The sequence below is a fragment of the Taeniopygia guttata genome, chromosome 18 (assembly GCF_048771995.1).
Source record: "Taeniopygia guttata chromosome 18, bTaeGut7.mat, whole genome shotgun sequence".
Taxonomy (NCBI): domain Eukaryota; kingdom Metazoa; phylum Chordata; class Aves; order Passeriformes; family Estrildidae; genus Taeniopygia; species Taeniopygia guttata.
In genome coordinates, this window is record NC_133043.1 from 8,654,050 (window position 1) to 8,667,230 (window position 13,181).

Consider the following 13,181-nt stretch of genomic DNA (forward strand, 5'->3'; position numbering starts at 1 on the left):
AAGAGATGAGACTGATTGAAATCAACAGGAGTGAGTTTGACCTAATTCCAGGACAAACATGAGCCTTGTGGGTCAGGCTGGAGTTCTCCTGGCTGCGCCTGTTCTTAGAAACTCCCTTCCCACTGCCTTTAATCTGTAGAACAGTCTGAGAGAATGCTGAGGGCAGCCGGGGCTGCCAACCCCGGCTTTAGCGAAACCTGTCAGAGGCAAAGCCCTGCTGGAAGGAGGAAGAGGAAGGGGAGGGAGCGTGGGAGGAGCCGCCAGACCCCTCACCTCAGGAGAGCCCCGCCACTTCCAGCATCTGATAACTGGGGCGTGTGTGCGAAACGGGAGGCGGCGCTGGCAGCAGAGCCCCGGCACCCTGGGCTACGATACCTCTGACCAGGCAGGAGGAAGATGAAGGAGGAAGAGGTGTCGTGTGCCGACAGGAACTGCAGGCGGATGCAGGGACAGCTCCAGGCTCTGAGTCACGCTGCCCTCCCCGGGATCAGGGCAGCGGCTGCAGCCAAGCACAGACGGCGTAGGAGCAGGGTTAGCAGGGTTATGCAGCCACAGGGCTGCATGACCTTGAGCAGGCATTCACCAGCTGCTGCTGCTGCTCGGCTCCCAGGAGCCTCCACAGCCTCCCTCTGCACAATTTAACATTTCTAGGGTAATTAAGAAACGCACCAAGGAGCCTGCGTCGTTGGAAAAGGATTTTTTTTATTGCTCAGCCTTCTCCACATCTCCAAAAGGAATTTAAAAAATACCAAATAAAACACATCTAAACCAGTTGCTATTACAGTTCTGAAAACTTTGATATCAAACACAGCCATGCTTAGCTCACCTCCACCCACTGAGCAGACCTTCTGACACCTGGCACTTTTGGCATAGAGGCTAAAGCAAATTTGGTACCTAGATATCCTGGTGGAGAGCATATTGGAAAACTCATGAGGAATTTGGAGCCTTTTTCTTTACTCAGGGACCTCCCACGTGCAAGAGAAATAACAAGGATCCACAGCCAGGAAAGAGGATGTTGGGCTGAAAGAGAGGGGCTGCAGCTGAGCCCTGGTGAGACTGCCAGATGCAGTGTGCTCATAGTGATGGTCAAGTTTTAGCACGGCTTAACACTGTGTGGCCAAAATGCATCTCAGGAGGCCAAGCTGCCATTGTTCTGCAATGTTCTGGGGCTTTCTGTGGCCTCTGGCTCATGAAATTGTGTTCAAGGCACAGTTTCCTGCTCTTGAGAGTCCGGACACTTTCCTCCAGGTCACTGAATTTATGGCTGTGTCTTTTTCAGACCAGACTCTGATCTGATGGTCGTTGACACAGCTGAATGACAGCAGCTCAGGCCACCAGCACTGATCAGCTTATTCTGTCCCTGACTGACCTCAGTGACACTCCAACCACTCCATTGATATAGCACAGTGGTTCTTTATTTGTGACAAAAGGATCACCAGCAAAGTGTTTTCTAATGGTCCACAGTCAGCAAAAAATGACTCGGGGAAAGGCAGGCTGGTGGTCCATGAGGTGAGAAAGCTGGAGGGCCAGTGGTTTCAAGAACAAAGCAGTGTGTACTCCAGCCCAGAAAAGCCCAGCTAAGCCAAACAGACTTGTACGCTGTAAATTAAACATTATGCCTGAGCCATCTGGGTGGGTGAAGTCTGTAACAGCCAATAAAGTGGCCAACTTCCCATGGTTCCAGTTACTCCAGGCTCTGTTTTCTGTAGTATTTCATTAATCAGGAAAACAACTCCTGAATAAAGCTCTTCCTTTTATCCCATCCCATTTCTCCAAGTGACAGCAACTTCAGTGATTAACATCAACAGGCAGCTTGAACTCCTTCAGTGAATAGAAGGTGATTTCTCCATGATCCACCAGTGCAAAGACGAGCGGGACGTCCCCACTCAGATAGGTCACCTGCTTCAAAGCCCGCAGGGAGGGGATCTGCTCATCAAAGCTACAGAGAGAAAAAAATCCTGTTTGTTCTCCAAGCAAGAGGAACACAGAGGCAAAGCTGTCCTGGCCAGCCATCACAACAGCTCCCTTTGCCCTGAGGAGCTGGTGGTGATTCTCCTCACCCACTGCAGTCCAAGCAGGAGGCTGCCAGCCCTGAGAGCGAGTATCCAGTATGCCAGGAACTGGGAGCTGTTGAGTCCTTTGCCAAAAACAAAGGTAACTGCACACTGCTCCATACTGTGCCCATTAGATACAGGTCACAGCGATATTGGCAAACGGTCAATCCACTGCAATCTTAATACCTTTGTGCTGGGAAGATCTTTAGGTTGCTGAGATCAACATCTGACCTGCTTCTCCCTCCTTTTAATTCTGCAGAGTATGTTAGCTCACCAATGAAAATATTTATGCAACAAGAATCATCCTATTGGTTTATGACATACCTTGGTAAAACTGCATTACCACCTTTCTTGCTCTGTCTGCTACAGCTGCAGAGAGCAGAGGGACAGTTTCAGTAAAGTAAAATGAGAAAAGGCAGAAACTGAACTTTGTACCTAGCTATGGAGTTTAAGTATCAGGTCCTGGATCCAGCAAGAAAGGGGATACCTACCCTCTGTTCTTAGTGATTTTAACATTACACTGGACAAAGATCAAAATGCTGAACCCATGGCTCAGAGCCTGTAGTAAGTTCTGGGGAGGTTCATCTCTACAGAAATCCACAGTGAATCTGCACCGACTGAGGATTCAGCTCCCATAGCGCTGGGTTCTACCTGAATTTCACAAGCATTGCATAAAAGCTGTGGCTTCTTTCTCCTGACTCCCAGCGATACTCATACTCAGAGCAGCAACCAGATGACCAACTGGTGTGGGCTGAATGCAAGGGCAGGGGGAAGGGGGGAAAACTGTCGGCCACAGCCACCAACAAAGGAGGAGGAACTGAAAGAAAAAAAAAAATCCTGGGCGGGCAGGACCACCCTCAAATGAGACACTCTGATGATCTGTAAAGCTCACAAGATGCTGGGTCATTTACAGATCATGAGGACTTCGTTTCCACAACAACTGCAAAGTTTCAGAAACAGCACAAGACTCACTGGTACCTCCGAACACACATCCTGACATGGGGCTTCCCAGGGTTTGTCTTCTTAAACTTGGACACAGCGTCTGCTTGATACACGTTGAAGTCTATCTTCATGGCCTCTGGGTCCTCCTGCAGCCTGCAGGGGAACACACCCACACAGGTATGGGATTGAAACACTGCAGAGTACAGCAGAGAAAAGAGAGAGCAAAAACTCCCTTCACTTTGGGTCTAGTTCTGACTAGTTTGGGTCTCCTGAAAGGCTTCACTCCTCAAAAGACTGAATTACTCCCTGCAACTGAATTACTTTCCAGAGCTTTCCTGTAGTCAGACCAGAGCAAGATCCCGGCTCACATCTACCCCACGCCCTCACAAGAAGCAGCACTAACAAAGTCAGGAGCAAAGCACTGCAGGGACTGCACACAAGCACCACACAGACTCTGAGGCAGAAGCAGAACCCAAAATCCCAAAGCCAAGGTTTTGTAACCACTGAAGCAGGGATGGCAGCACATTCCAGGGATAAGGCACAGGTGAAACCCAATCAAACCTCTGGCTGGGGTACAGAGAGGAAAGAGCAGGATAAGATGCTGTTTTAATTGGCCTAGAAAGCCCTGGCTCTGTTGCTGCAGGACCTGGTACTTCATGGAAATGTCACCCCCTCATTAGAGATGCTCAGGGGTCATGGAGCAAAGCACTGGGCTCTCTTGGCACCCTGGATATGTGTGGCAGCTCCCAAACTGCTGCTGGGAGCACCTCACAGACCTCACAAGCAGGGACAGTCCCAAGACACTCCCGCTCCCCAACAGCTCCAAGCTGACTGGCTGGATACTAACCGGGAGGCTCCATCCAGGATGTGGGAGGGCTGCAGCACACTGATCTGCTGGAGGAGCACAGCTGGAGGGAGAAGGAACGGGGAAGGATCAGACCAGCAATTTCCCTCCCAGGGCACTCCAAGCACTCCACACCACCCACGAGCCTTCCTCCTCTGACAATGGTTGGCAGCTCCACAGTCACCACTGGCTACTTCAAAGACCTCAACTTCCTCATCTCCTCCCAGCACACAGCCCAGACACTCTGCAGTTGCTTTGCATTTTGCTGGCCCTGACTGCACATGCCTAAAAGCCCAGCAGGAAGGATTGCAATACAGCAGGACATGGGGAACGGATTAGAAGCCCTCCCAAGGCCCTGTTTATCCTGGCACTTGAGTGGGCTATAGAAAGATTCTCCTGCTCAAAGTACTGTCCCCAAAACTGATGTTCAGCTTCAACATGTCATCCCTTTTGCTGCTGCATACCAGGCACTCTTTGTCAGAGCCGGGGGGGTGAGAGAATGGTCCCTGTCAAGTTCCCAGAGCCACTACCTGGTGAGGTCACTTCTTCTGGCCGCAGCAGCGGTGTGACAGCTTGGTCCCAGAGGTGTGCTGGTCGCTTCCAAACCCTCTGCTGTCTCCTCTGCTCCAAGAGGGCTTTGTACTCCTGCCAGTTGGAGCAGCGCCTCACCTCCTGGTCGGCATTGACACTGCTCTTGTACCTGCTCTCCCTCTCCCGCTGCTTCCTCTCCTTCCGCGACAGCTTCTCCTGTTTCTGGTTGATCTGTGTGCACCAGGAAGCTGCGTCCACCTCCCTGCCTGGCACATTCTCTGGCAGGAGCCTGCTGTCAGGGGAGGGCAGATGTGTGCACGGCTGGTCTGAGGCCATGTTGGGAAAGGTGATGGTGGTAAAATCCCAGCGAGGTGCATGGGTACCAGTGCTGCTCTCCTCTCTCTTCTCTGCCTGCCTGCTGGAGGAGCTCAGAGAGTCCTTTTGTCCTGTATCAAGAGGAACTGGCATTGACTCCCCCTCTGCACTGCCAGCATCTGATTCCTTTGGCTGCACTGACAAGGGCTTTTCATCCATGGGAATGGAGTCTCCATAGTCGTCTCCATCTTTGCTGGAAGTCCCTTCAACTTCTGAAAGGTCCTCATATACTTTATGTTTCTTCTCATGCAACCTAAAGACAAAGGAACAGTAAAAAATTCAGGGAGAGCATGTGATAGAGCTTGCTTTCTTTTAAATTCTGCCTGCTCCCTGCTAACAGGATGAATGCAGTCTGCCAAGCCTGAAGGACAGCAAAGGTGGCAGGAACCCCCAGATAGGTCTGCAAACCCTTCACAACAACCTCCTTGTTTGTGAGACAAATGAGAAAATAAAAAGCAGGCCAAAACTAAACAGTGAATGCCAAAGGCAGATTAAACTTCTGAGAAGTCATGCACAAGGTTTGACTTCAACGCCCAAGAGAATCTCAGCCTTGATTTGTATAGACAATGTTCCCAACCTGCCACGCCAGGTCCACACCCCAGACACTGACCCAAACACCTCCATGCAAACACTATGGACTTCAGCCAAAGCAGCACAGACCAGGCAGAAACCTGCCTGCCAGCACCTCTTATCAGTGTGAGATTCAGACTCTGATTCCAGAGAAGATGGGGCAGTTCTTAGATCAGCAGTTTAATCTCCCAATTCCTACAATTCCACAACTCCTTAGGCACTGATTTACTGTCAGCAGACACTCTCCAGCTTTGCCCTCCCCGTTTCTGAAAGGCTGACGCCACCTCCTGGGAACTGTCAGAATTATGAAAAGAATTGCTCATTGTCAGGTTGTGGTGATGTTGTGGACATGTGCAAGCCCTAGGACACAACTCTGCTCTCTGCTGCTGAGTCTTGGCAGGTAAGCTGGACTGAGGAGATGGATAAATGCAAGGTGTGCACTGTGGTAGCTGTGCTCCCACTTAAAAACAAAACAAAAAAAAAAGAGTAGAGGAAGCACCTGACACGTGTTCCTTTTGCACTGACCTCTCCACCCTTCTCTTGTGACATCTCAGCACCACAGGTGGGAGACCTGGGGGTACCTTGCCTCTCTTAGCCCTGGCATGACACACACATGTGACAAAAAGGAACACTGCAAAGCGTTCAGGAAAAGTGCTGCACTGCCTGGGGACAGCCAAGAGGACGGTGCCAGACAAGGTCACCCCCAGCAGGAGGGCCTGGGGACACTGCAGCAAAGCAGCTGCTCCTGAGCCAGCATGGCCTGAAGGGGGTGGGAGAAGGCTTTGGGCCACATCCTTACCAGGGGCTGGAACTTCTCCTCCTCTTGCGATGGTGTTTCCCAGAGCTCTTGCAGTGACTTTCCAAATTCAGCTGCCTCTCGTAGGGAGATGGGACAGTGCTGGAAGGAGAGACCAACACAGAGGTTAAGACCAGGGTGATGTAGAGGAACTACCCTCTGCTCAGCCCCCAGGATACAGCAACCAAAGACACAGAAAATGGCAAAGTGGGCCTAGGATGGCCCTCAGTTCATGCCCCATTTCATGTTCCAAATCACCTCCTCGGGAGGGAGAAGCAAGGAAGGGTAGAGTGCCACTTTTAGTCTTTAATCCTCCCAAGAGGTGGAATGCAGGGCCAAAATCCTCTTCTCTGGTCCCACTCCCTGGGGCCAGGCAGTGGGTACAGAGAGTCTCAGGGTCTTCAGGAAGGAGAAAGCAGCACAGGAAGGAAAATTTGGTTACCTGGGGTCAAATCTCAGTACAATATAACCCAGTTGCTTCAAGTGGCTGAACACCTTAGAGCAAAGGAAAGCAAGAAGGTTAAATGACAGCTCTAAACACAAACTATTTACCACTATGACTGAGTGATGTCCTGGGGTAACTTTATGGTGCTCATATCCCCATTCACCTGTTCAGCCCAGAAATAAGTTTTGCACCTTTAAGATTGGTTCTGAGTGCAAAGGTGGGGGAAGAAGAAGCATGCAGTTTGTTTTCAGAAACTGCACTCACTCCTCCACATTCCAGCTCCTGGACTGTGTTGTCTGCAGACAGACAGATGGTGGGACAGAGCTCTCCTTTGCTTTTAGTTAGTTTTTCACTAGCTGAGGCAGAAAAGTTCCCTGGACTGTGGTTTTTCTTTTGACCTGTTTCATCTTTTCTGGGCTGAACACCCCGAGGAGCACTGGCAGCTCACACCAGTGGCCCACTGGGCCAGGCCTGGGCCATGGCATTTCCAGCACCAGAGGGACTGATCAGAGACTGAGTGAGCCAAGCTACAGCCCACGAAGGGGTCCCACAAAGGGGACTTTCTACTCCTCTCTTTTGGAGCAGCAAGAGGTTTTATTGCTTAATGTATTTCATTTTCTTATGCTGGTGAATGCTTTGCCTGTTAAATAAACATTTTTTTCCACTTTTCTCCAAGGAAATCTTTTTCCCAAACAAGTTAGGGGAGGGGCTGCTTGAATTTGCCTTCTGGAAGAAAACTCTTTAGAGGTTTTTCTCCCAAAATTGCCCTAAACCAGGACAGTGAACACACTGTGGCACTGGCAGAGGAGAAAATGCCAGGCTCAGGACCCAAAGCAAAGGTGGGGAAACAGGAACTGAACACTTGGAAGAAGGTGAGTGGGAACAACTGAGGATGAATTCCGTCCCCGATCATCCTACCCTGCTTCCAGCCACTGGAAGAGCTTGTGTGGCAGAGGCTGGGCTTCCTGCCTTCATCCTCCTCCAACAGCTGGAGGTCCCAACACACCTGGTAATGTGACAGGCTCATTGCCTCCTGGCACAACAGGGTCTCGTAGGCTTCCTGGATTGACAGGGCCACATCTCTGTAAAAGAGCTGGACAGAGCCCTGCAGGGCAAAAGCTTGGTGTGAGACATAGGAACAAATCTATGCAAGCTCACACCCTGTCCTTTCCCACTGCTCCTAACAGCTGGGTGGTCCCAGCACCCTCCCTGACATGATATCCATCTCTCCCCTGGACTACTTACAGTCCCTTTCCCATACCCAGTTCCCCCATACTCTGGGTTTGATCAGCCAAGTAAGAATTTCCCACCCACAGCTCTCAGCTCCTGCTCCAGCTCCTGCATCTGTTCAGAGGATGCAGCTGGGAGCAAAATGCCCAGCTGCTAAAATAACCACTGTTTGGAGAGATAAATTAACTTTGATGAGCTGAGTGATTCAGGATACAGCACAACAACAAAAGCACTTATGACCAGCACAACTGAGAACTGGAGTAGAGGAATGAATGGCAGTTTCAGGTAGCATCAATTGGTGCCTCCTCAGAAGTATTTACTTCCTTTACAGACACAGAGACCCCATAGGTAACTTTCCCAGGGAATAGCAAATGACCTCCAGGAGGCTGTTTTAGGCTACACCTCTTTTTCCTCCTTTTTATCTTTCTAAACCGTGTTTACTCATAAAGAAAACAAAACCCTAGAAACCTTTTCCATGCCATAGACTGAAGGTATCTCTGACCTTTTCTGCTTTTGGGGGCATTTTGTACTCAGCATCTGACTAAACGATTTTATTGCCATTAATTTGTTTACAAACTATTTGTCAGAATGCCTGGGGTAAAAAAGCCCCATCTTTGCTGCCAAGATTTAAGAGATGGCATCAGACACTCACAATCTGTTTGTTTTGCTAAGGGATAAAAGTTCCCTTTAGATCAATGCACCAATTCTACTGATAACAGGTTTCGGTGGAAAGACCAAAAAAACCCCTCTCTACAGCAAAGAAATCCAGCTGAGCCTTAAGCAGCATTTCTGCAAGCAGAGGAGCACTGAACACAATGTGGTCTCACTAGTCTGTCTGCCACAATTAAATTTATTTCTGCCACACATACTGGGAAGAAATCCCAATCAGCAGCCCCAAAGGTCTCTGCTTAAGCTGAATGAACTGGCCACAGATCCAACTAACACACTCGGTCAGTAACACAGAGGCTGCCTCAGAGTACAAGGTATGGAACCCATAGCCTGGTGACAAACAGGTCCATCAGCAACAGACTAAAAGAGACAATTCCTTGTGAACCAGGTGTTATGCCCTCATCCTACTTACACACTCCAGCAGGTACAGAGCTTCCTCGGGCAGCAGACATTGTTTGCCTCGTTCCGAGAACCCCATGGTGTGCCAGAACTTTCCCTGGAACAGGAGCACAAATCCCTGATGGGTTCTGGCTGTTCCCTGCTGACAGCCAGGCTCCCTCCCTTTGCAAGAAGCAAATTAAAGAATCTGTGAGGCAGCAGGAGATGATGGCACTGAGCACACTCTGTAGCACTCACCGCAGGGGACTTCAGCTCCACAATGCCCTGCTCCGGTTTCCACTCAGCCTTCACCAGATTCCCCCTGAGAAGAATAAAGATTAGTTTGTTAACCCTGAGAAGGTTAAAGATTGGGGTTTGTTAACCCTGAGTAGGTTAAAGATTAGTTTGTTACTGTTAGTGTGGTCTACAATCAGCTGCTGGTGTAGCAACTCAAAACAAGCTCAGGAAGGTGTCAAAAAGGCAGGAGGTTTCCAGGTGGCATTTTTACAAGCCTTTAGAAAGCCATCATCCTCTGGGTCTAGCAGCACCACTTTATCATCACCAACCAATTAAAAGTGTCTTCAGTCAGCACCACAGAGACATGTCCACAAGCTACAGCAGCTTGCTGGAGATGCACAGCCTAAGCCAGGATATGTGGATATTGAGGAACTAACACAGGTTGCCCAGAGAAGCTGTGGCTGCCACGTTCCTGTAAGTGTTCACAGCCAGGTTGGATGGGGCTCTGAGCAGTGGAAGGTGTCCTTGCCTATGGCAGGGAGTCCAATGGGGTGATCTTTAAGGTCCTTTCCAACCCAAACCATTCTGTGATTCTGTATCATACAATTTACTCAGTTGCTGCCAAGACATCCTCAAATCACTGTACCCCACCCACAGGAACTCACAGGGAAAAATTAATAGTTGCAGGCCAAGCAGAGAAGGTGTGTGTTGAGAGGTGTGAATGTTTCCCAAGTGATAAGCACCAAAATCTGGCAGCACTGTTGAAACCACCAAAACTGATAAACCAGGGACACTGACACCTGGTCCAATCTGCACAAGGCCACACAGGAGCATCAAGAAGACACTCCGTAACTTGGATCATGCCCAAGGCAGCAGTGGCTGACACCTGCAAAGGTTACAGGATTATAGACGCACCTGTAAAAACCAAGAGCCCTGAGAGGGACTTTCTGAAGCCACAGGTGTGCCAGCATGTCGCTGTGCTCCTTCGGGGGCAGCCAGGCTGTGTCGCAGTGCTGCTGCTCCAGCACCGGCACTGAGTGCGGTGAAGTGCGGGGGCCTTTACTGCGCTGACCAACACCTCCTGCTACCCACAGCTCGCTCCCACCCGTGACCCCCGAGCAAAGCCATCCCCAGCTCCCAGGGATAGACTTACGGCCGCTCCGGGCGCTCCTCGCAGAGCAGCCGCCACTGCTCCTCGCAGCAGCGCCGGAGCCTCTCGGCCTGCCGGGCCGAGCCGCCGGGGAGTGAATCCTTCTGCCCGCCGGGGCTCCGCGGGGCCTGGCGAGCCTCGGGCTGCTCCGCCGTGCTGCGGGGACAGCGGCGTGCTGAGGGACGGCAGAGCCCCCGGGCAGCCCCGGACTGCAGCGCCCACTCCGGACCGCGGGTCCCCCGGTACCGCTCTGGCCCCTCATGGGGGGCTCCCGCCGGTACCGCGGCTTCCGGTATTGCCTCCCCCCGCCCCATCCCTCGCTCCCGCGCCCTCCCGCAGCTCCGGTTCCCCACGGTGCCTCCTCGTTCCCCTCCCCGCGGGTTCCCCCACGGTGCCTCCCCGCTCTCCCTGCCCGCCCGCCCCACCTGAGGCGGCGGGACCCGCCGGCCTCCATGGGCACGCGCCGGACCCGCGTCCTTCCGCCGCCGGGCCCGAGCGCCGCCCAGAGGGGCGGGATCCGCTAACGCGCCCCCTGGCGGCTCGGAGGACTGCGAGCGGCGAGCACCGTGAGGGAGCGGGGGAAAAATTAAATAAATAAATTATTGCTAATTAATATTAGTCCCAGACTCGGATATCTGCTCTGTCCGCGGCTTCTGGAACACCTGTCCTTCCCTTCTTTCCCCCAGCCATGCTGCTCACAGGACCTTCTATCACGTTTTCTCCCTCTCTCCTCACTGCATTTTGCCCTTTCTTAAACACGTTTCCCCAAAGAAAAAGAAAAACATTCTTAATTAATAAATTCTTTGTAATTATAATATAAATAATTCTTAAATTCTCATAAATTCTTAAAATCTTATCAATTCAATAAATTCTTCAGTACCTTTCCCTAGCATCGCTGACAGGCTGTGCCATGCCAGGGGCTGTCGGAACCATGTGGGACCAGCCAGACCAGTCTGGAAGTGGCTGTGTCCTGCCCACTGGGGCAGGAGGGTTGTCCCTTCAGTGGTGTCACTATTTCCCCTGGCTCAGGCTCCAGCAGCGGCTGGTACCTTTGCTGGAGTGTGCAGCGATCCAGCGGGGCCTCACACCTCTGCCAGCACAGCTGGACTGGCTGCCAGCGAAGATCTGATGGGGAAACGCACTAAAAGTTCAAGTTTCACCTCAAACCCGTCTCCTGTTGCTGTGGGATATCTCGCAGGAGGCACTGAGCCTCAAGTAGGAAAAACACAGCTTTTCTCCCCACTAGAGTCCGTGGTTCCAGCTGTGGTTTCCCAATAAAAGCCCTTTGACAAGATGCCAACAAAAGGAGATGAATGTAAAAACCATTCCCTTCCATTTTCCATTTTAAATCATTGCAATTATTTAATTTTCGCTTCCTGCCTCATTATTTCCTCTCCCTGAATTGAGCCTTCACCTTGTGAGGGGGTCAAGTGATTTTGGCCAGCAGTGCCTCTCCATGGCACATGAGGGGACAAGGACCCACGGATGGGGTGAAGGGCAAGAAGGCAGTGCAGGGGCAGTGCTTTTTCACCCTGATTTCCAAAAAATACATATAGTTTGGAGACTGCTTGGACTGCCTGATCATCATATAATCCCAGGACCCCACATCCTGTGGCTTTCAACTTTTGGGCTGTCACCCCTTTGTTTAGCTCGATCTTCTTAAAATAACTGTGTTTAAATTGCTCAGGGAAAAGCTCTGATCCAGAATTTGCTTTTGTCACCCACTGTGATTACAAGACCCAGAAATGTCAAGACTAATCTCCGTTCATGTTTCTTTTCAATACTGGGATTTTAGCTGTCATGTGGCGGGGGGACGTCCTGTTCCTCTCAGGGGCACCAGCAGAGCCTTGGCAGGATGGGACTCATGTTCTCCCCATCTGAATCCGCTTATCAGCCCTAATTCTGAGTGTCATCAGCTGGGTGTGGGTGGTCCTGGGGGCTGCACTTCCTATTCTTCACTTACAAATGGAGGGTGAGGTGGCTTTCTTTTTTCCCTTTGGATATCCTGAGGTTGAGTTGGGATTTTAACATTAGATTTCTGTCCAGCTGCTTTGAAACTGTAACTGGGGGGGGGGGGGTGGTTTATGGGTTTCTTTCCTCAAATTTGCAGTCTTTTTACCTTTGTTCAGGGTGGAACCTGAATGTATTTTGAGTGGAGCATGACTGTCCTGGGTTCTCTTTGTGGACGGGGTTGTGAAAAGAAGCTGAAATAATAGTCACTGAGCTGAGCAGTGGTGAAACCTGGCACTGTGAGAGAATGGGTTGTTTGAGGGGTCCTGGGAGCTCAAATAATGATGGATGTGGGACTGTGAGGTCCCAGAAGAAGACTGTGGATGTGTGGCACCACGGAGCAGATCTGAATCCAGCCCTGGCTGTCTGGCTGGCAGGGGAAGCCATGGAGGAAGCTGATGATGGAGGCCAAAGCTACTCCTGATTCTCCTGTGGGACGCTGCCATTGTCCCAGGTGAGGAAGGGCTTGGATTGCCTGGAGAGACACCACACTGAATAAACCAGAGCAGCGCTCTTGGAGCAGGTGAGCATGGTGCATTTGCCCACTTTGCTGTGGTGGGTTTTTTTCTGATTGGGAGATGTGTTAACAAAGGGTAAAAAGACCATTAGGATGAAAAGTGGGGGCTGGTGCCTCTTCTGAACAGGACAGCCTGCCCCTGGCTCTCCCTCCTGCTTCTGACCCTTCTCCAGTGGGGAGCAGAGCAGAGCTGTGGTGTGTGAGGATAGGTTTGAGTCCTCCCCGTCCTTTTCTGTTGTGCTGAAGTCGTGTTTGTGCAGTCCCTGTATTCACAAGTTCCTTGTGGTTAACTCCTGGATGAACTTGATGTAAATAGACTCAGTGTTTTTTTAAAAAAAAAAACAGGAGAAGGTTTGGCCTTAGGATTGTTTTTCTAGTTTCATGTAGCACAGCCAGGTGGGAATTGCATGCTCTGTGCTGGAGCAGAGCAGCT

General features: G+C 51.0%; 1 protein-coding gene across 9 annotated transcripts; it reads right to left on the reverse strand.

The window, feature by feature from the left end:
• Positions 1 to 682: 682 nt before the first annotated feature.
• Positions 683 to 10,725, reverse strand: TSEN54 (tRNA splicing endonuclease subunit 54). 9 transcript variants are annotated; one of them, XM_030287282.4, is made up of 12 exons: positions 10,647 to 10,725; positions 10,225 to 10,377; positions 9,093 to 9,156; positions 8,869 to 8,952; positions 7,564 to 7,662; positions 6,555 to 6,607; positions 6,116 to 6,214; positions 4,371 to 4,999; positions 3,844 to 3,904; positions 3,033 to 3,149; positions 2,379 to 2,423; positions 683 to 1,939 (listed from the first exon to the last, which is right to left on the reverse strand). In XM_030287282.4, the coding sequence occupies exons 1-12, from the start codon at positions 10,673 to 10,675 to the stop codon at positions 1,789 to 1,791; spliced, it is 1,584 nt and encodes a 527-aa protein (XP_030143142.4). In that variant the 5' UTR covers positions 10,676 to 10,725; the 3' UTR covers positions 683 to 1,788. The 9 variants fall into 9 exon arrangements, 7 of the variants coding, with proteins under 7 accessions (XP_030143142.4, XP_030143144.4, XP_072793129.1 ...); XM_030287284.4 differs by lacking the exon at positions 2,379 to 2,423; XM_072937028.1 differs by lacking the exon at positions 10,647 to 10,725 and having other exon boundaries at positions 10,225 to 10,565.
• Positions 10,726 to 13,181: the final 2,456 nt, after the last annotated feature.